Here is a 22,173-nt window from a genome sequence, read left to right as displayed (position 1 = left end):
CTTCAATCACAGACTCTAGGTCATCTTGATTTTCATCATCTGACCCAGAGACTATGGCTGACCCATCCCCTGATCCAGATCCACCAGCTCCTAGAGCCAGTCTAAGATCATCTGCTATAAGTAGATTCATCAGGTGTTGTGTGGAGGGACTCTGTCCTAATCCCAGGTGTCTTGCAACACACATGGCCTTCAAGTCAAAGAAGGTCATGTCCTTATACTGGGGTTGGGTGGACCCACTGGCTCCATCCCTTGAGGACATTCTAGTATTATGCAGTGTTGCACTACCTACACTAGTTTGTGGCCTACTGATCCTAGCTTGAGCTGTAGCAAGGGTGTGCTATCCCTAAACAAACAACTCTAAGTTCAGTAGAACTTATTGATACTAAGCTTGACTTTTATATGTACCTTGAGTACCTTTAGTGGTTTTCAGTTAGTAATTCAAATAGAGATTTTCTGGTAAAACAATGGCAAGCTGGAATCCCACACGCTGCCCACCAATGTGAGAAGTTGGCCTGGCATATGCTGGTCACTAGTTATAGTGACCACCTTGCATCAGTCCAATTCGACTCTTATGGTAGATATGTTTAAGACAACCTTTTAAAGAAAGCTATCCTAGTGGTAGCTGTGGAGAGCAGCCTTCAGGCGAAGTCTCAGAGGAATGTAAAGCAGCTTGTTTTACCTTATAATCTCTTGAATTTCCAAATGAAAGGACACCACACAGGTATATATATCAAATATATATGTATTTATTTCTAGACACACACTACTAATCTTTTTATGAGACTAGAAGTCAGGAACACATTCAAATATCAACGTTTCACAATAAGTTAAGCACAAATATGGCTGGGGCCCAAGGGGCGTACCAGACCATATACTATAAAAGAGGTTTAGGAAAGTTGACTTGCAGAATGACAAGGCCTAGGGCCTGTAGAATTGCTGGGGCTTCACTAATGCAGCAAAAGCAGGTAAGTAACAGACCCACGGGAGACGCATGCAGTGTGTGAACACAGCTGCGGGTTCCCTATTGATTACAATGAAGCAAGTCGCAGTTTGATTTTTAAAGTTTTAGGGTACTTCGAGGAAGTCTACAAGCAAGCCACTTACAAGGTAAGTAATTCGAGGGCCAGCACACACTAGGGCACTGGAGTGCACGAGTTACCTCACCCAGGGAAGCTGGGTGCATAGGTGTCTTTTGGTGTCGGGTCGCGTCGCTGTTTTCTATGTAGACCAAAGAAGATTTGCTGCTTGCGAAGACTGGAGAAGTGTCTGGTGGAATCCAAGTGTGGATTCGAGATGCAGATGACCTGAAAATTGAAGGGACAGTGTTCACAGTCACTTGCCAGTGACCCGGGGCCAGGAAGATGGATGCCCACGGAAGTCGGGTGATTTCAGGTGATCAAGGGTGTTTTGACTCTTTGCTCACAAGGACCAGGAGGCATCGATGATGACCAGCAGCTGTATTCGGAGTGTCCCACGACGTTTGCAGCTTACTGAGGTGTCAGCAACCGGATTGGAGCCAACAATCCTTGGCAACAGCAAGTCTCGTGGAAATCGAAGAAGGTCAGCGTTGCAGAACAGCAAGGTCTCAGGGACTCACCCAGCAAGGGTGAGTGAGGGCAATCCTGGAGCAACCAGGGGAGCCCTTTGAGTTGATAAGAAAGTCTTCAGTGGACCCACAAGCCAATGGGCAAGGGATCACGAAGACGCCTCTTGAGGAAATGCTTCACAGGAGCCCACGGTCACTCGGGATGGGGTATGCCTCTGATTTTCACTGCAAAACCTGCTGGAGGCTTGGGCCACAAATGGTCCAATGCACAAGTTCGTAGAATATCGTGAAGGGGTTGCACTTGACAATAGTGCATGGTACCCGGGTATTGCTGTTCCTCGTCACTCATGGGCTTCACTTGCCTCAGCTCTGCTGGGGTCTCACAATGGCCATCGAGAAGTCAGGAAATCCACTTCCAGGGCTGCAGGGACTTTGGACTCCGGCGGGAGCGGGAAAGTTTGCAACCGTTGATTAGAGTTTTTGGTGCCTGCCAAGCAGGGGAGTCACTCCTTGACTCCAAGGGAGATTCTCCTATCTTCCAAAGGTAGTGAAACGTCGAAGGGCCAGGATTCTTCTTTGTAGAGCGTCATCCAGGGTTATCTACTTTGCAATGGCAAGGTTTCCTATCTTATACTGTAGATAGGGGAGGGACTAGCTCTAGGACCCCTCCTCTGGGAGGGTCAGGGTAGGGGGTGGTTACACCCACTTCCCTTTGTCCAGTTTCGCGCCAGAGCAGGGACAGGTAGCCCCTGAACCGGTTTGAGCTGGCATACGCACAGAGGAGCCTACTGCTCCCCCAGTGCAGGACTTCAAAGCACTCTAGGAGTGCACCCACCCAGTCCCAATACACAAAATCCTGACTGGAAGGTGGTGACACCTCCCTGTGACAGGATGCCTATTGTTGGGCCTCCTCCACTGCGAGTTTCAGTCAGCAGCAGGAGGGCCGCCCAGTGTCTGTGCTGGTGGCATCCATTTTGTGATGCCAGGGCTCTTTCAGATTTCTACCGTGTTACCACAGTAGGCACATGTCGTCCCCTCTAGAAGGGTGGGATCATACTCCCACATCATGGACTGATGTGGGGGTATGATTCCAAGTTGTTTGACACCAAACACAACATGTTTTGATGCAGTCATTCCAAAGTTAGCATTATAATGCACTTAAGAGTTTATGGTTTAACCACATCCACAAACAGCCACAGAGATTAGACTCTGCCAGCTGCAGAGGGGCCCTGCTCATGCAGGGGCACCCCCTCACATTGTAAACCAAGCACCCTGCCTTCAGGATTGATAGGGCCTGTCATAGGGGTGGCTGATAGGTTTATATGTGTGTGTATGGTGAGATATAGGAACCTATACCTCCGTGAGGAGTGCTAACACTACCTCACCCAGGCTGCAGTAGCAGGCCTGTGGTGTCAGATTTAGTCTGGTTCCCAGGGGTGGCATAATACATGCTTCAGCCCCTGGTAGGCCTGTGAAGTGCCTATGCCCTAGGTACCTAAGGTACCATATACTAGGGGCTCATAAGGTACCACAGTATCCAATCACTAGTGCATCTAGTATGCACTCAAAGATTTTTAGAGAGAACAGAGAGACTGGGGCCCTGATTAGCAGGGACCCAGCCAGACTATAGCCAGAAACCAGTGTATACATCAGAAAAAAGTGGGGGCAACATAAGTGCAGATCCTACTCTCCTACAGTCACTGATTTAGACATTCATAAAATGTAATGTTTTATTTGTTTTTTACCTATTGAATTTGGCGCTGTCCCCAACTGTGGGATTTATTATAACTGATTTATTATTACTGTTTTGGAGGACATTGGGGGATCCAAATGAGAGATTACTTGTGAAATCTGTATTTTTCATATACATCCTTACACCCTTATAAGATGGCGCTGACCAGCCTGGAGTGAGCTCCCCCGCACATTCCTTCTCTTGTTTTCATTTTATATGATGTATTAATGATGAGAGAAAATGGCGTTCGCTATTGTTAGCATGGTTACAGGCAGCAACTGAAAGTATGGACGTGTCATCTCTTGAACAATAAATCTTTGTAAACCACTGTGGAGTGGCGCTCTTTCTTTATGAGGATCAGAGACAATTGGATATATGAATATATATATATCCCACCACAGTCGCCTTACCCCTGCCTCTGGCGACGGCGCTCCACAGCCAGACGGCGAATCCCATAATTCACGACACAATGCTGAGTTCTATATATATACAATTTTGCGAAACAGGTGTTGACTTGGCTGTCTAATCTACTACATGTTAATGAAGATTTGTAACCTAATATATGATGTTCTCTGAATACGATTATTATTCAAAATCAAAGATGAAATGTTTCAAGTGTCTGTAAAAAGGACATGCAAAGGACGTGCAATAAAATAATTTGTATGGACACTCAAGAAGCAAAGTGTTTTTTTCTCAGTGCATAACCATATATATATATATATATTTATCCAAACGTAAAGTCAGTAATCACGCACTCTCAGGGGTCCAAATATCAATACCATAAGTTTTATTTTCAACTGCTATGCGTTTTGACACACAGAGTGTCTTGATCACACGTGTGGATATTGACGGCCGGTTTGGGTTTACCATTAACCACCACAGGGCAGCCCAAAACACCTGAACCAGGGGTAATCAGTAATTAGTCCAAACAAAAGGTTCAAAAGTGTATAATTCAGAAACACATATCAAGAAGCAATAAAATCTTGAATTTATATAAAGAAACAAAAAAAGAAAAAGGAGAAAAGAGAAAAGTTTACCAGGCACCACCACGCGCCACCTGACTAAGGGATTGATCTCAGTAAGACCCGCCTTGGATTTTGGATATATATATTTATACGGTCCCTGAAAGAGGCAGCAATGCGATAAATAACGGACACATGCAGACAGCGAATCAGACATCAGCCATTTCCATAATATACAGGAAAAGAAGGCAAGCATTTTGAATGAGAGGTTCAACACTTTAATTCAGCTCTGTTAGAAAATGAAGCCATTTCAATATATGTTTTTTAACATCTAAAATAATTTCCTACTGTCCAAGATACAAAGGAAGAGGAAAACCCCCTTAATACATGTCTGATATAGAATAATTAATACAACTCATACTTTTTTGATAAGAAGAAATCCCAAATTATTTTCTCTAAATCAACAGTATTGCTCTAGCAGGTTTCTTTTGCCAGCTAACCTTGATTTCCTGTTCATATATGAAATTCTAAATAAAGAAATGCAGCATACACCAAGAATGTGGAATGACTGAGTGTAACCCCTTTCAGTGCTGGACACTTACTATTTATGCAACCCTAAGAAACTTTAATGCTGCACGTTTATTTCATGTAGAAAGATAGCCCTTGTAAATGGTGCTGGTGGCTAAAAAAGACATATGCAGCCTTTAAGCTATAACTTCAGGGAAGTAAAGCAATTCTTCTTCTTTTTATATATCTGAATCATCACACCTAGTGTTTGTTTCACCATTATATTGCAATGGTCCTGGAACAAGTACTCCTTCCTGTAGGCACTTCGATATGCAACTTAATCATTCTGATGACCACCAACAAAAGCAAAGCACAGCACTAATGGATTTAATGATATTTCTTATGAGTATATTAGTCTGGCAGCATTACAGGCTTTTTCAGAAGTGCAACATGTAAATATGGTAGTTTATTATACAATAAAGGCACAGATGGACAAATAAGGCACAATCCCGAGGAACGTACAGTGATGTAGGTAGTACTTCTTACTTTTCTGTACTTAAGAAATGTTCAATACTGCCAACTCTTGAAAATGAGGTGCTTTTCGTATGACCAGAGTACATGTTCTTCATGAATTGGGAAAAGGCAACTTTCTCAACACATGCACCCAACAATCGGTCTCCAGCACCCTTCAGTGAAAGTCTAACTTCTTCAGTGGCCAATAAGCACTCCACGTTGGGCATTCAGTGCCATTCTGCGAAACTGTATGCTCTTGAGTGTCTATTAGTCGTCTCTCACTAAAAGACACATACTTATAATGAGAGGGTGCTGGTACAGAACACTTTTCCACAATGGCTTTTAGAGGGTGAGCTGCCCCGGTGAGGTTGAGTGATAAAGTGGATGAAATTGTTATTTCAAACATGTACTTCAATCATTGGCCTATGTGAAAATACTAGTGTGGCAAATGAGACATCGCTGGAAGCTCTGGACAATACTAGAGAGGATGGGGAGCAATGCGTGCTAAGTCAACAACATCAATAGAACTAACCCCCCTCCCCCGCCCACAATCAAATGATAAAAGAGAACAAGGATTGGACAGACTCCAGTTCAAAGGCAGATGAAATCATCACCGTTGCCAGCTCCAAGGTTGTTGAGTCTTTCAACTGAGATTAAAACTGTTAATTTTCTCAACTGTAGAAAAACTCACTCATTCTTAGGAATTATCAGAATTAGTTGTAGTGGGAGATCTAGTCCATTAAAATAGTATAGGCTCAACTACATGAGGACAATCTGGGGTTACCAAACTCATTTTACATAGTGCCCTGCAGCAGTGGAGGTTAAGATTGTGTATATAGAGGTTCAATCCCACAATTGTATATAGAGGTTAAAATCCCACAATTAAGTACCACATTCCATTCCCAATGCCTATGGTTGAGCTAAGAACATTAACCTATTTCCCACAAGGAGCTCAGCTGGTACCTGCTAAGGAAGACATGGGATCACTTCAGCCCATCCAGACCAAAGGGAAATGTGAGCTGAAAGTGACGTGTACCCATTTTGTACTGATGAACACCGCAACTTAAGAAAAATGTCTACATGTGTTAACCTACTTTTGTGTTACCAGAGAGCACTTAAGCCCCCAAGTACCAGTATCAGTTTAATTAAAATGCTGCAGTGTTTATGCTCCAGGGTTTAGCGGCATGCACAAGCAAGGGCCATGCAAAAATGCAACCTATACATAACGGAAATCTGGTGGGCATCTATTCTGGAACTGAGGTTGGCCCCAAAGGGATGAATCATACTATTTGCATTGTATATACTACTGGCACATCGATTTGTTTGGTGCATCATTTTATTTGTGTATGTGATAAAACCGCAGTCCCATACACCCAGTGTGCAAACTATGAATTCGCAGCTTCAGCATTATGACTCCAAGAACAACTACAACTACTGTTGAGAAAGAATCTACAGCATCTGATTAAATTCCACAGAATGGTGTCTGAGAGAATAGGATTCTTTCACTTGTTACTCTTTGAGCCTTGGGGAATGTTGTGAAGACAAGTTGCAATTAAACCACATTTTTCCAAAAAAGTTAAAAAAGTAAATTGTAGATGCCGGGGCAGAAAGTGATCTTCACTATCACTAGAAACTGACTTGATTACTCTAAAAAAAGTAATAAAACGCAGGATAAGGACAAATAAAGGATGAGAATTGTTCATTATAAGAGGTTTGATGCTAGTTCTATGACACTGTCCTCCAGTACTTGATTAAATATTGCAGATGAAATATTGCCAAAAGGGATCCATGAACATCATTCTCCCCATGTGCGTACATTGAAAGAATTGTAACTGCAGATATTTTTCATTAATTCACCTCTGTTAGAATGTGCTGTGAGCGAACTGTCACAATGTACTGTGAGCTAACTCTGCTTACAAACTGGCTTTTATCATCTTAAGTTGGTTTATATGAATAACAATTCCTCTATAGTTAAATTGGTGGTAAAACTCTCTTTTTCTTGTATGTTATAATTTCAGGTTCAACTTCAGCTGTCTATACCAGTCTAAACTGTAATACACTCTAATAAATGTTCACTAAACAGGGTTCTTTTTGGACCATATCTTGGAAGAGTTCTAACCTGAGAATTTTATGAGTGGGGTGGACAAGACCATGGGTTCATCTAAATACTGACCCATTACATAGTTTATCTGCTGTGTATGGGAATTCCTTTATCTTAGACAAGGTTCTCTAAATAGCACTGAATTATTGTAAAGGATGGTCTACTCAAAGCTGAGGGAAATATCCTTGAAGGATGCTGATCTAATAATAATAATATAGCCATGTGTACAGGAGGTCAAATTAAACATTATATGCAGCCTGCAACCTGTCCCTGTTGACCAATAAAATTGAATTATATATGAAATGTGAAACATAAAAATGGTGGGTCCCAAATTGATTTTTGGGAGATTTCGTTTACTAAAGCTGTATCTACAAAATACAGTGGTACTTCTATTTGCCTAGCCTTCTTCAGTCCATCTCTCCACACAACCCACTCAAACAAAATTCCACATTGTGAAATGAATGCCTAGTAGCATTAAATGTTGTGTGACTATTCATCCCATCAATGTGCAATGTTGGATTTCCAAGTGTGTAGTGACTCCACAGGTTGCCTTCCAATCTGTTGGTTAGTAATATGACTCCTTCTCAACCCATCCTATGAAAGAAACAAAGATAGAAATTTTAATGAAACAATGTATTTTCTTCAGTTGCCGTAAGCACATAGGTATACATATGCCATCTGTTAAGTTTAGGTGAAACCACTGATACATGCAAAACAAGATAAAACTATTTATCTTCAGTGACGAGCTCTCATAAAGTCTGATATGTACATCAATTCACACACACCAGTTTGAACCCTTCTGCCACTGATGATGGAAATATACGGCACAGTATATCAATTATTCAGAATATATAGGTATTTGTTGAAGTTTGTCATCCTTAAATTCTATACCTAAATGTTATTAATATGTAGCAAAACATATCTTATCCATAAATTCTAGATAAAAATGAGATTTATATAAAGCAAAATGTATATCATCCCAAAATAGTATATAGAAATTGGAGCAACTGGCAAAACACATGTCCTACTAAATTAATCAAAACTCTGTAACCATAATTTTGCAATCTGTTTTGCTGTAGATTCACGTATCGTACATATTTGTGCCATCTAGTTTCAGGCTTAGAAAGTTACAAGTAGTTCACATGCATATCTTTCAGTTTGCTATTGGCATCCTACATTACTTTTGGGACAGGAACAGCACCTGCACAATTATCGCTCAAGGACACTAACTTTGTTTTTTTACTATTGTAGTGTGTAGTATCGAGTGCAACTGTGTGATTAAACTAGTCTTTTTACAAAGATTAGCATTGGGCTGGACATTCATTTTACTGGGTCAATTGATTGATTGTTGAGCTCTGAACATGAGCATCCCCATACTAGCTCCTTGAAAAATCTGTGACTGCTCGCTGCCCAAGAGCCTAGTGCAGAAAGAGCCCTATGTGGCTCCGTTTGTTGAGCCATATTATAAAGGGCTGCAGAGCATTGGAGGCAAATGACCTCAACCCTCACAGTTGAGGCCCGGTTGCCTCTGCCTGCCCTGCTGCTGCTGAGTATAGTGTCTAACGCTCACCACGATGATATAGTGATTGGCAATGATCTAAGTGTGATCCAATTGACCACATTACAGTGTCATACAACAACATGTAAAAATGGAAACTAACTTTAAGTAGAAGGTGAGGCGGTGTGAGAGGCACACACCCTTGTCATTTTGAATTTCTAAATAGAGTTCATCTATACCAAGCGCCAGTAGAGAGAAGACTAGGCATTTTCAACACTTACACAAATAAGGGAGGTGAAATAAGGTGGCTCTGGACTCCCAGCATGGTGGACACCAGGATGTAAAGAATCCCATTACAGAAACCAGCACCAAGGCTTGTCATTAAAAGTGAGAGAACGAAGGAATTTTAGGATCCTGCTGAGCTGCGAAAATACACTGGTGAACCAGAACAGCTTGAACTTGACATCTCCCAATTATCAACAAAGTTTCCAGACAGCTAGCTATCTAAGCTCGGGAGATATGGGACATCGGGGGACCTGTCAAATAAGGCTGAGAGTGGCAGGCTTCAAAGAGGTGGGACAAAAGGGAAGTGTTAAGGGAAAATTCCAGTCGGGGCAAAAGTAAAGATGCCACTTAAAAGAACAGGACAAATATGAACTCCATAAAGGATGATTACCACCTCTTGAAACAAGCATTTGCAATGCAATAGGTCTTGCATTTAAGCGAGATTAAGCTATTGGCATTGTAAATGACAATGCTTTTTATTTATGTTTTAAAAAGCAAAACAAAAAAAGGCATTGTCGTTTACAATACCAATAGCTCAAACTTGCGTAATTGCGAGACCTATTGCATTGCAAATGCTTGTTAATTGAGGTTAGCAAGTTCAGCCCTTTCAAGCTGGTACTGTTCCAAAAGAGTATCATCTGGCATAACAGTTAGGACAATTCCCATTATCCTTACAATGCTTGAAATTGCTTGTCTGGGGATTTGGCATGCAAAATTCCAACATTGTTGCTCAACCTGTGTTGTTACTCTTCCTATCCTCGCCTGCTACAAGACCATACCTAGGAGTAACAAGCAAGTCTCTTTCACCGTGCAACATAATCCGCACACTCTGACTATACATTCCTCTACATCAAAGACAAATGCACTTGTTATATCCCGATCCTGATTGTGTATTTCAAGACTTTAGACAGGGAATTTCTTTACAGAGGATTAATGGAAGGCTTCTCCTTCCCATACCTCAGAACTGGCAAGAAGGTGCACAATCCGTCCTGTGCCAGGGAGCTACCTGGTGTGGTTTCTTAAAAATTGAGGAGTACAAACAAAACTCTGTCTCAAAGCACCAATACTCCTGGTCACAATAATGGCAGCTCTCGCAGTACAGGATTAATTTCTGAGCACCACCACTCCTATTCAGAACACTGTTTAAAATCTATTGCCAATTTGCCACTATAATTATATAATTATTTAGAATTTACCTTATCTAAAATTTCGTCCAAAAATGAAAGAGAGGTGTTGCCTTTCAATCACCCTCCTTTTTAGCAGTAGAACTCTCAGTCATATAGTGACTCCGACTCAGATGCGCGCACTGCTCTGAAAAGTGCGCACAAGGACAGTGCATTTCCACACACCCTACCACCAAAGACTGATTCAAACTATAGAAAATTGCCTACAGTTCTGCAACAGTGTTCTGCAGTGGATCCTCTCTTACTTTGTCATTCATTCTTCTCCCCCAGCATGGAAACACCAGCAACAACATCGAGATACATCACTATGCGTATAACAGCCACACAACTCTACCTCAACATCTCCAGAGCTCTTGACCCTGAGTGACTTAAAATCTTCCTCAAACTAATAAACAATTAAAGGTCAATCATCTTTTTATAGATCCAATAAAAACACAGATTCAAGCTTGGCTTTCCAACAGGAACCTAGAAGGCTTCACCTGTTATTTTTGCTCTGTCATATACTATTGCATTAAACGCATGTTAGACTTTTAGGCCTCCTGACTTGTGTTTTATCGTAACATTATGTCGTGGACGGAGTAAGGTATAGTAGATAGTGATTTTGACAGTGTAAGTGATTGAGTTTTTCAGGCATAGGGGGCAGGTTGCATAGGGGTGATGCAGTCTATATGCATCGTGGGATGTAGGTGATGATGTTGAAGCAGGGTGGTGGTTTAGCTGATGTGTAGTTTTGGTGGGGCAAGATTTTGAGTGTACTTAGGGTGGAGATGGTGGTTTAACATAGTGGGGGTGAAAAGTACAGGTGATTGTGTAATCGATGATACACTTTGAAGGTTTGAGAAACCAACAGGTGTGCAGTTTGACTTTTTCCTGAAACACTGTTTACGTATCAAGAATGCAAGTAAAAAGCTCTTCGTTTTTTTTTTGTAATAAGCGTGAATTTGCTAAGACCAATATATACTTCAGCACTTTACAGTGCCCCTCCTCCCATTTCAGCTCAGAGTGTCGCCAATGCACTACAACTAAAAAAAACAGCTGGTGTTGATCCTTTTCATAAGTCAAAACATTCCCTGAACTTTCTTCTGAAAAAAATGTCCCTGGCAAAAATCTTCATTTTCTTGTTGTCTGACAGCTTGAAACATGTTTTTTACAGGAAAGCCTCAGACCCGACCATGACCTGAAATCTAAGGGTGCTTTGCCTATGTGAAAACCAGAGGCACATTTGGAGGCAAGTGCGCGTCTTCACCTCAAACTCAACAAGCATTGCGGCACCAACGCTTTACTTTTAATGTAAAAAGTAGAGCGCGGGTGCTGCGATTATACCAAAAGTAAAGAAAGAGATGTTTTTTCTATTTCTTTACTTTTGGTATAATCGCGGCACCCGCGCTTTACTTATAACATTAAAAATAAAGCGCGGGAGCCGCGATTATACCAAAAGTAAAGAAATAGAAAAAAAAATCTATTTCTTTACTTTTGTTATAATCGCAGCAGCCGCGCTTTACTTTTAATGTTAAAAGTAAAGCGCGAGTGCCGCGATCATAGCAAAAGTTAAGAAATAGAAAAAAATCTATTTCTTAACTTTTGGTATAATCGCGGCACCCGCGCTTTACTTATAACATCAAAAGTAAAGCGCGGGTGCCGCGATTATACCAAAAGTAAAGAAAACAAGCGGCACTGAATCGCTATTGTCAACAACTAATGGTGCGCACACACCACAGAGGAGGGGGGATTGAGCGCGGCAGCGACAGCAAGGCGAATGCGCGCTGCTGCGCATGCTAGCCACTGTCAGGAATGGGTGTAGCAAAGAGAGGACATGCGCCCGCCTTTGCCCAATCGCGTGTCTTTTTTTGTAAAAAAAAACACACGAAAGCCAATGCCTGACGGTGAAAGCCGATCACAGGCACTAGCGTGTGGTCAGCTTTCAAAACCCCATACAAAAGGGCTCTCACTGCGCGAGCAGTGTTGCGCACTGCAGTGCAGGCGCGAGCCGTAAGAACTGTTTCTGTAGCTAGCTAGAAGAATAACTGTTAAATGCAAGGACAATGAAAAGTACATTGATTTAGGACTAACATGTTGTTCACTCTTTATCAAACGTCTGTGACACTGATTGATCCTTAAAGGGTTCAGAAATTCAAATAATTAAATAATGAAGGGTTAGAAAAGGGCTAAGGATATGTAATATAAGCATGAATAGGTGGGAGGAAAAAACAGAAGGTACTCACTCCAGACAAAGGTACAGGACAAAGGTATTATTAATTGAAGGCTAGCCAAAGATAAAGAGGGGCCCATTTAAAATGTTTGTTTGTGGCCCTCTGCCTATACAGACGCCATTTTCCAATTAAATTATGCGCTATACTAATGTGATAGTATTACATAATATTAAAACAAGGAAAGCAGAAGATGTGATAAAACCTTTATTTACAGGCAGCCAGAGCAAGCAATTTATTGCCCTATCCCCAGATCTGCCAGTCTGTCTGTAGCATGTGCTGGAGTCTTCCTACTTACAGAGCAGGATCTGGACCGATTCTGGTTGTAAGGGGTCAAATACCCTATACTGGCTAGTGAGAGAGAAAGTTCCCGGTACAACAAGAAGACACTGGATTGCATCTTCCATGAGGACTGCCAGCAAATTACAGCGCCCTGCTAGCCTGAGAGGATTCCTGGGAGTCATTGTTGGACTACGCCAACTATTGAGCACAAGGATGCCCCAGCAAGCTGCCCAAGAAGACATCTGTCGTCAACATATATATGCTGTAAATGCAGTCAGAGACCATAAGAAGAACCATCACCAGTCAAAGCCATCAGGATAAGCCTTTCACCTGCCGTGAGTAGCCTTTGTCTACATTCTAGTTAACTCGCGAGGTCTTGAGAATTACCTTGATGTAAATCCTTTGCCGGACGATTTAGGGAGGTAGCTAAAGGGGCTTCTCGCTCACTCGAAAAGTCATGAACTATCACTACATCTTACTATGACAAGCTGTTATGCAAATCTTCCCATTTGACCTCTGGACCCTACCTCAGCAGGTGCTACCCCCAGTTTTAAATGGTGGCTGAATTGATGGCCGATGCTGGTACTCCTGATGTGTAGGCGCCCCAGCCTCCAAATTTTCGAACCATAACCAATAATTCTTGAGATAAAGGTAAGTGAACATTTGTGCTCTCTAAAGTGAGTATTGAACTGTAACAGCACCAGACCCAACTATTATTGCCAAAGGACTAGCCTACTGACTAGTAGAACCCCAGAGGACTATGCTGCTTCCTTTGGGGTCCAGACACACTTCTGCACCCCCTTGAAAGAATTGTTTGTATTTGCCAAGACTGGGTGGACACTTGCTCTTTGTACTGAGTCCAAAGGCAGTTCAGAAGGTCTAGCACCTGCAAATAAAACCATAGTAGTGTAACAGACAGATCTCCTCTTTGCAGTGGAATTATATTGGTTTTATGTCGCTGCAAGGCCATGAATCCTCTGCCCTTTTCTAATCCAGGAGTAAATATCCCCTAAATGATGGCAAAGGTGCATACATGGGCTTCACAAACACATACTCAAAACCATTTACTATAAACATATCTGCTATACATAAATGCATCTCAGTTTCTTTTCAATTACTAAATGCAGTCAAATAATTTCTCACCTATTGCTGGAGTGAATTGATTTACTTTTGTTACGCCAGCCCAAACGTAAGTGGTGGCTAGTTCTTCACAAAAATGTTAGTTGAATTTAGAATGTTTTTCTTGAGCAGTATTTATGCATGACAGACATTTTTGAGTGCTTGTTGAATCTGTGTTTTTGTGATTTCTTTTTTTATAATGGTACAATGGACATTTCTCATAATAACTTCCTCCTTGATAGGCACTAACAAACCTACAAGTATTTTTGACTAAACAAGCAATAGGATGCTGTAGCAAGAATTTGAGTTTTTCTGGTTTAGCAAAAAGTACATTTAACAAAAACTGGATTCTCAAATGCTTCCACAACTCGTTCTCACCTCCAGGATCACGTCGTAGGATCAACTTGCGGACCTCATCATATAAGAAGATCAATAGACTGTAAGGAAAGGCACAAAACCACCAGGTAATCCTACAGGAGAAGAGGAAAGAACAGACTATGTCAAATCTGAGCAGCAATAAAACACCAGCATGAAACATAACATGCTGCTACATGAAGTTAAGCCACTAAAGTACTTACATGTACTTAGTGTACCCTAGTGACACCAGTCAGAAACCATTGATAAAAAAAAATCTGAATCAGACATAGGAGGGGAATGTCCCTTTCATGACCCTTCCAATGTAGAAATTGAAAAGGACAGTAAAACTCCATTTAAGAGTGGGGAGAAATGTTTTGACTCTTAAAAGACATTTTGTTATTATACAAAAACTCTTCTGTTGGTGAATCACAGGGTTTGTTTCAGCAATAGGGTATTGTACACATGACCCATGTTTACCATACCTCCTTGTGTGCCCACTTATTGTGGAACCAATTATTTTGCACCACCTGTGAGCTCTGTTACATAGGTGTCACTGCCTTTGATAAGGGCAGGTGATCATGCCTTGAGAGCTCAGGCTAAGCTCATTTGTTTGTTAATGGCTCACTATTATGGGCTGGATTCTTGCCTTATTGAAGTGAAAGATACCAGTCAACATTGCAATACCCACCCTCACAGGCCACATGTATTTGCCACGTCAGTAAAACATGTATTCGATGACTGATATTAAAAGTAGTTCAGAATTCAAGGAAGACAAGGATGGGGAACCTGCAGGAAACCAATTGCTTTTCATCCAATATGGAATATGCTTAGGATGAGGATGATCATGACCAGCACATCATGCCAGTCATGTGTTGCTCACATCAGTATTTGCAGCATGGATGAAGTATTGTGCTTGAGCAAATAGACTACTTATATTGGTAAGCATGATGTAACATTTTATGTGGCATTTGTAGTACCTCGATTTTCAACGTTGGAGCCGGTGCCAGCACCATTGCTGCTTTCCCGCAGGCTATGGCACTTCTACTTCTAGTTACGTAACTGGCCTGAGGCATTGGTAAGAGATGCTAGACCATAGTCAAATATATTGCTTTCTGGAGTGGAATTAAAGAAAATTCACTTTTTGTTTCTGTCGGGGCTTTGAATTTTATTTTTCGCTGACCTATGATTTATTTAAAGATTTTAGGGAAAGAGAGGAATTTATTAGTGATAATACAAATTGGTGAGCCTATGGTTGGAGGCCTAATAAGATTGTGGAGGTCTCTCAAAGATCCAAACTGGGGAGATAGATCACTTTAACCTTTGAGTTGAAGTCTGTGTGGAGGTGAATGGTGAAGTAGCAGTTGGTGATGTTTATTGGATGTTGGATGTTTCCATGACACTTATGCGGGTCAAGTTCTGCAATAATTATTATTAATAGGTTATTGTAACTACCTGGGGAAAGCTTGGGAATTTTCATCTGCAGCATATGATTTGCAGGTATATCAGTTCTGGGACAAATGGAAGCATTGTGGGTGGTTGACTGAAAAAATAGACTTTGCCTGGGCACTCTGGGACTCTACTCCAGTTTCTACATGTAGTGTGTCTAGTTTCTTTCCATTTCATGGACCTTGGCATTGAAAGACTTAAGGTCTTTGAATTAAAAAGGGTACAATTTTGAGTTTCGGGAAGGTGTCTTTAATATTGCCAGTGCCCTGAGAGCAGCATAGAGGTTTCAAATGTACTAAAGATTCCAATGAGTCTCCGGCTGCAATACTAAATATGGATTTGTGTAACTCACAAGAATATTTCCTTTGCAAATGATTTCCAGGGTAGCAGTTAAAGTTCGTCCAAGCATCATAGCTGATATTAAGTTGGAAATACAAAAATAAGTGTTATGAATTATATGTTGAATTTGGGAAAATTCCATTCTTTAGATTGAAAAAGCAATAAGGACTTGATGGTTCGTGTCTATCATTCAGTCCGATTACTTACTTCAGGGGGTACATCCTGAGAGCCACATCCATTCCTGGGCAGTAGGAGAGGAAGGCTGCAAGGGCGGTTTCCTCGAGGAGGCCAAAGATCAAAATTTTGTTCCTGAAAGACAAACAAAATCAATAGAAAACAACTCATGTAGTAGTTACAGTGCTTAAAGGTGAGATGATGAATTCAATTGGTGTGTGCCTGTGAAACTGACCTGTGGGGTGCTCTCATCAAAGGTTGAAAAATGTGAAACATGATCAGAGAGAATTTGTGGTAACTTGTATGAATATGCGCTACAACCCTTAAGTCAAGGAGCATTTAGCAAACCCCTTTACTCCTGGTATCATTTTAATGGGAAACACCAAACGCCAGTAAATCCCAGCCTTTACAGATGTTTATTTTGAAGGTCGTCCAATCTGTCATAAATTCTGCTCTGAAGGTAAGATATGGCAGTCAATATTTTTTACACTGATCAGCTGACATACATCTTTTTCTAGATGATGGAACAGCCATATATGGAGAGGTAGGTCTCTTTATCCATGATGGGTGCTGAGGTCAGTCATTCAGCCTTCCTCTTCCTAAGGAATCTCACTGGTTGTCTCACAACCTTCATGACACAGCCACTGAAGACAATTCCCTGTGGACTGGTCTGAATCACACAAGACACTGAATAAACTGATGGACAGGCCGAATTATAGGCCACCTTGATTAGTGTGTATAGGTGGTGCTCTCTGGAGAGTGTTCAGTTGATCAGTGGAGGATTGGTGAGGTCTCTGTATGTATAATTGGCTACATAAGAAGATTTTTTTAAACTATCTACCCAACACAAATCAGTGAATATTGTAAGATTTAAAGTGGGGTTGGTCTGTCTCTCTGGCCGAACTTGATTTATTACTTTTGTTGGAAAATTTAATAGAAATAATATCTAAAAAAGAATTGATCATAATAGTACAAAATCTTAATTTAATAACAATATAGAGGGAATGAAGTGAGTAGATGATATACCTTTCTTTATTGTTTTCTTGCTGAAATTAGTTTCTCAAACCTACATAGGCAGTATTAATTAATTATTAAATTATGTATTTATTTTTCAACATGTTTATTTAAGGAACAGTGTAATACTTTGAACAGAAAGGTTTTACAATAGAATAATAATGGTACACAGTATTGTGGCTAATGGAGAACCATTTAACAAGTAAGCAATGAGTGTAATTTATGCTGTTTGTAAAAGCAGCAAATGCACGCCTACCATACATGGATACACCATTACGGAAGTCTACATATATATATATATATATATATATATATATATATATATATATTCACTGAAAAAACCATAGGTTTCACACATGTTATAGTTAGCGGAAATTTTACTGATAAAAAACCAATGAAATTCCCCCGTTATAGTTAGTGCAGGCAACTATAACTCACGCGACCGCAATCCTCTGCTGATGCTAATACTGTATTTAGACACTTATTTGCCCATGTCTTCTTCCATACATTTTTAGCTATACATATATTACAAATATTTTTTTTTCATAAAGACACATATGTCATCAGCAGAAGATTGCGGTCGCGTGAGTTATAGTAGCCTGCACTAACTATAACGGGGGAATTTCATTGGTTTTTTATCAGTAAAATTTCCGCTAACTATAACATGTGTGAAACCTATGGTTTTTTCAGTGAATTTGCAAGGTTTTTTAAATGCTAATTCCTAACTATAACGTGTGTGAAACCTATGGTTTTTTCAGTGAATTTGTACGGTTTTTTAAATGCTAAGTTACTTTACGCCATTCGTGGCGTGCGCGCCCACTTAACGCAGTTCGTTCCGTGCGCGCACGGTGCGCTTCGCGCACCGTGCGCGCACAGTGAGCACGCGGTGCGCGAAGCGCACCGCGCGCCCACTTTACGCAGTTAGTGCCGTGCACGCACGGTGGGCACGCGGTGCGATGACAAAGCAAGAAAGCACGTCAACAAATCTGTTTCTGCTTTCCTCCGTGACTATGGTATGGGTGCCATTTACCACAACAACTTGCGTTATGACATGCAAGACATTTATAGAGGAGATGGTGTGCACTTCAATGATGAAGGGAACAGAGTCTTCCTCTTGAACCTTAGACTCTGCATCGGTACTTACTTGTAGGTACCACTAAAAAATCATTTCATAAACACAACGGCTCTTTTTAGAGCCCCCTAATATCTAAACACTTAAATCTGATTTTCATTATTTTTTTTTATTTTTTTCTACCGTACGCTTACCGTAAGCTTACCGTACGCGTACCCCGTGATTTTTTTTAAAATCAATAAATGTTTTCTTTGTACTTTACAGTCCTTCTTTGACCCCCTCACAAATGTAAGGGGGTCTGTAACTCTCCTCATTGCCCCCTTTTCTTGTTTTCACTCTTTTTTTTCTGAGTGAAATACACAAAATGGCGGCCGCCGCTTCCTGGTTTCGGCCGATTCGAATGTTTACTAAGATCTAAGAGCCAATCAGAATCGCGCTCGCGCACGCCACCGTACGCTTACGGTAAGCGTACCGTAAGCGGGCTCAGATATATATATTGATTTAAAGGCTATTTTCTCAGAATCTACTGAACAGATTTACACCAAACCTACAAAAGGCACTTCCTTGACCTAGGGACTACCTCTCTGCCAAATTTCGAGTAATTCTGTTCAGCCGTTCGGGCTGTAGCTCGTTCTAAAGGTCCTACGGAAAAATGCATGGGGAAAACGCGTTTTGGGACCCCCCTTTTATCTCAGCCCCCGCTTGACGGATCCCCCCGAGACTTTCAGGGTAGGAGCGGAGCGTAGCGCCCCACCTATTTTGAGAAATTCGCGAGGATTCATCGACCGGCGCCAAAGTTATTCAAAATAGAATGTTGAGGTTTTCCTATGGAAAAGGGGTCCTAACTATAACTACCTACTGGCGACCGCCAGTAGGTAATATATATATATATATATATATATATATATATATATATATATATATATATTAAAAACAGACAAGCACATAGATTAAAGCAGACAATCTTCAACAGAGGGAAGTGTTTGAAATCACCCTTTATCTCCAGTGAAAGAAGTTGATTTGTTAGGTCTACTTTACGTGCGTGGATGAAAAGGCTGTCCCTTGTCAAGGAAGCTTGTTCCATTAGAGGGTACCAAGAAGATAAAGCCAGCCTAAAAGATGTAAACTAGAGCAAACTGTCATTATACTGAGGCTTGTGTTCAGCATATTTTGATGTCACAATCACAGATATACCACAAGCACTTATTATGCAACACTGACTGATGTCAAGGAGAAATGAATATCTGAAAATTAATATCTTTACTATGACTTCTCCAGTGCCCCTGCATTCCCCCACTACCCATTGGCTCTCCTGAACGTTTGTGCGCGCAGTGGTCTTCTGAAGCTAAATTCTGACGAAGCATATGATGAATAAGGATGTTCTTCCTTTCTCCAACCACCCCACCACACTGTAGCTGTTTCTTTGCCATGTGTTTGTCCCTTCCAAGGTGACCTTTGCTGCACCACTCTTGTGGACGGCATATTCTGACTATGAATTTATAGGCTGTTAAATACGAAGACCTCTTTTCTGGCCCCCTATTCTCCACTTGTCAAAAATGTCTGATCATGGGCATTTCAACAAACTTATCTAGGCCACAAACGCTCATACCTGTTAAAAGTTAGAAGTGCCTAGATATAGGCACATCCCAGTACTAAACACTACATTAAACAAATGGTGCTTAAGCATCTATCATTGGTTACTGCACAGTGCTCTCTGGTCTTTAGAAAAGGTCAGCACACCAAACAAGACCGAAACATGATCATGTTAAACTAGATACGATGAAACCAGAGTAGGACTGGTCCAAAGCGAGTTTGTGAGATTTTCCAGATGTGTCTGGGATGATAAATTGTATGAATTGTTAATTTTATCCCCCGAAAATGTTTACTGACTAAATCCACAGAGACATTTTTGCCTGGTGCTACGTTGTTAGATCAGAATTGAATAACCATTACACGATGAATTAATCTGCATGCATTTACCAAGCATACTTGAAGTAATTCATATCGGAAAGTGAGAATATCTAAACAAAATATCAAATAGGATGCATTTGATTTCTTCTTTTCTGAAGATTTAGTCTCTAAGGAAAAGTGACTCCAGCTTTATGGAGACCTCTGGAGGCATTTCATGTTCGTCTTGACCGATTCAACATTGCATCCATCAAAACACCCCACTTGCTTCAGCAATAACATTTGACCCTATGAGCATGATTTTGAATTGAATCAAAACACTAAATATTCACATTTGTATAGGAAAATATAAATTCTCTGGTGCAGAATTCTCCAATGTAAGTAACTCAGTTATACAAATTGAATTGCAGAGTTAATTCTACTGAGTAATTTCACACTCGAGAGAATTCTCCAAGGGAGGATTCCTCATGTATGCCACAAATCAGAGGATGTTCATTAACAAGCACCAAATTAGGTCCAAACTGTTTGGTAACTCCCTTCGCTTCAGCAATTAAAAAATTTAAGCCACATCCTTGAAGTGTTGTAACTAAAATGCTCGATGTCACAGGTTTGGAACACAGGGTATAGAAAGTGTTTACCACTAGCATCTGCTCTGAAGTAAACCGCATTGCCTCTATGCAGAAACTCACAACTATCCTCGTCTAATTCCTATGGCACATCTTCACATCAGTCCAGAAGCTCCAACAGATGATTTATGAGTGCTTTGGTGATATACAAGTCTCTCAGTTACTGAATGTTCTTGGATTAACCACAGCAAAAGGTAATAGAACCTTGTCCATAGAGTCAACATGCAAATCCAAACCCCATCATGCTTCTTTTATATCTAGTGTCTAGACATCACTTACTTCATGCCCTGCTGGAAGACAGAGTTTCTTCTGGTCTTACAGATGATCAAGTCAGCCCATTGCACCACCACAATGCTGGCAAAGAAGGCGGTGTGGCATGTGAACTCAACCACCTTCCGTTGCTCATAAGTCTATTAAAAAACAAAGGCAGAATTTTATATATCATTTGAAAACCTCAGGCAAGTTATTATTGTGCAATGCTGCCACCTGAAGAACACTAGCCCCACCCTCTGCTTACACATCATTATCAATAGTGACCCTCACTTATCATGTGTAGCTTCAACACTATGTAAATACCTACCAGGACTATGTTTAACATTATATTAATTGGATTAACATGAAATGGTAAATTTCACTATGTCAGGTCTGCAGATCATTTGATCTCATTTCAATTCAAATCTGTATAAACACTACCACCCAGCATGGGCTGGTGTTTTTTTACTGACAGGAAGGGAGTTGCTTGAAAATTCATTCTCCTGAACAGAGGCGCAAGCCCTTAGCAATGCTGTCTCCTGCCTCTCCAAATCTGCCTTTGATTTTTGCCTCTGTCTAACCCAATAAATATGCCCTTTTCACTCTTTGTCTCAGTGTCAAGAAATGGTGTGAACTGGAGGAAGTAGTACTAAATCTGCCCACAGAAGATGTAGTACAGTGGGAACGGGGACATGTTTTTTAATTAGACCCTAGAGAAACACAAAAGGATGGAGTGATTCCGATTAATATCCGAGAGATGACAACCAGCAAACAATTGGGGATACACATTTATTGGTTTTAATAGTACTCAATGCTATGAGTAACACAATGTATATGCACTCATGCTTGGTTTTTATACCATCAGCAGATACTGCAGAGGCAGAGCAAAACAAATTATCCAAGCAAAGTAAAGACCTGCTTTAAAATCAGTCTGAGTTCAGTCTGAGTTTCCTGTCATGAGAAAACACTAGAGGCTTCTGTGAACGAAGAGGGTACTTTCACCTTCCCACACTTTAAATCTGTAACTATAGATTTGAAACTGATTTTCA

The 22,173-nt window shown here is 40.8% G+C and overlaps 1 protein-coding gene across 3 annotated transcripts in view; it reads right to left on the bottom strand.

Moving 5' to 3' along the window:
* Positions 1-4,504: 4,504 nt before the first annotated feature.
* Positions 4,505-22,173, bottom strand: part of LOC146772876 (sodium/potassium-transporting ATPase subunit alpha-2) — a 348,828-nt gene continuing 331,159 nt past the window's right edge. For all 3 annotated transcript variants that reach the window (XM_085637734.1, XM_085637735.1, XM_085637736.1), the window contains exons 20-23: positions 21,152-21,282; positions 16,286-16,387; positions 14,315-14,406; positions 4,505-7,955 (exon numbers count right to left, since the gene is read on the bottom strand). In XM_085637734.1, the coding sequence (XP_085493860.1) occupies positions 7,927-7,955; positions 14,315-14,406; positions 16,286-16,387; positions 21,152-21,282 (354 nt within the window). In that variant the 3' untranslated portion in view covers positions 4,505-7,926. The remainder of the gene's footprint in view (positions 7,956-14,314; positions 14,407-16,285; positions 16,388-21,151; positions 21,283-22,173) is intronic.

Source organism: Triturus cristatus, chromosome 12 (genome assembly GCF_964204655.1).
Source record: "Triturus cristatus chromosome 12, aTriCri1.1, whole genome shotgun sequence".
In the NCBI taxonomy this organism is placed as follows: Eukaryota; Metazoa; Chordata; class Amphibia; order Caudata; family Salamandridae; genus Triturus; species Triturus cristatus.
Note: the sequence above shows the minus strand (reverse complement) of the source record. Positions and strands in the feature narration are given on the sequence as shown.